General features: G+C 57.5%; 1 protein-coding gene across 1 annotated transcript in view; it reads right to left on the bottom strand.

The window, feature by feature from the left end:
* The window catches only part of LOC123057277 (uncharacterized), a 3,045-nt gene extending 1,885 nt beyond the window's left edge, over positions 1–1,160 (bottom strand). The window contains exons 1-2 of the mRNA XM_044480345.1: positions 378–1,160; positions 41–229 (exon numbers count right to left, since the gene is read on the bottom strand). Coding sequence (XP_044336280.1) covers positions 41–229; positions 378–791 — 603 coding nt within the window. The 5' untranslated portion in view covers positions 792–1,160. The remainder of the gene's footprint in view (positions 1–40; positions 230–377) is intronic.
* Between the last annotated feature and the right edge of the window lie 126 nt (positions 1,161–1,286).

The raw sequence follows: 1,286 nt of genomic DNA, 5'->3' as shown, positions 1-1,286 counted from the left end.
CTGATGGATGACTAGATGTAGATATAGACAGTACACTTACAAAATTACGAGGGGCAATCCGTTGGTAGTCATTCAATCCAGCTTTATAGGTGTCATCAGGATGGACGAACCACTCAAAACTTTCATCCTCCTCTAACCGCTTAAAGTACAACTCCTCACCAAGTTCAGCATCAGTGTATTCTTCTGGTTCCTTAAGCTCACGTTCACGTGCGCACTCCGGCTTCACATCCTACACATAGATGATAAAAACATGAGGTAAAATCATCCACAGATACCAAACCAGAGGGCTGGATTTGCTGCTATGGCACACAAGTGCAAACTTTCAGACATCCGTGAATTGAAGCGAGCGGTGGCTGATTGATACAGCATGTAGGTACCTTGTAATAAGTGATGCGAAGGCGTCCAAGGCGCGCTTCTATCTTGTCTTCTTCCTCCCATGACATATAAAGTGGCAGGTCAGTACGAGGAAGAGGAATGTTGGGACGCAAACGTTGGGCAAAACGGGTTTCGTCCTCCTCGCTGATGAGGACGTCCGGCCCGAAGCAATCCTGGCTTGTTTCGTGCGCCGAATCTGTTCTGAGCAGCGGCTCCATGTCTGTCGCATGAGGAATCAGATCTTGACCCCCTTGGATGGTGTCCTCCACGTCTCCATGGTGCTGGGCAGTGGCAGGAGCATGGGAAGATGATGCGGGCAGGTCCTTGCGGTGCCTCTTCTCCCCTGTCCACGCCTTGTTTGTTCCATCTCCATCATCGGACAGTTGGCCGATCTGGACGTGCTTCTCGTGCAGCATCTCGATCAAACTATACGGCCGCGGGACGAGGGAGGAGGTCGAGCTGGGCGGCGGCGTCGATCTGCTGGCGAAGGAGACGTGTCCGGAGGCGACGGTAGGAGGCAGAGGACGTAGTCAGGGGGGTGGAGCCGACAGCGGCGGGAGGTGCGTGGCGACGGCGACGGCTGCGGCGTGAAACCCTAGCCGCTTGTCTAGACGGTAGGCGCAGAGGACATGGTCGGGGTTGGCTGAGGGGCGGCGGTGTGGTCAAGGTGGACACGGTCCGGACCGTCCGGTCCGGTCCGGTCCCTGACCGAGCCTTCGTTTGGACCAGCCGCCGGCGGTCCGTACCGGACCGGACCGAGCAGGCGAGCGGTCCTGTTTCCGGCGACCGGCTGCGTCAAAGCCCGGGCCAGACCGAGTGGACCGAATGGACCGGCCAGACCACCAGCGTCGATGTGTGCGGTTGCTGCGGCGAGGTGGCGTACGTGCGCTACTGCTGCGATGAAGTGGACA

Source organism: Triticum aestivum, chromosome 3A (assembly GCF_018294505.1).
Source record: "Triticum aestivum cultivar Chinese Spring chromosome 3A, IWGSC CS RefSeq v2.1, whole genome shotgun sequence".
Classification (NCBI taxonomy): Eukaryota; Viridiplantae; Streptophyta; class Magnoliopsida; order Poales; family Poaceae; genus Triticum; species Triticum aestivum.
Note: the sequence above shows the minus strand (reverse complement) of the source record. Positions and strands in the feature narration are given on the sequence as shown.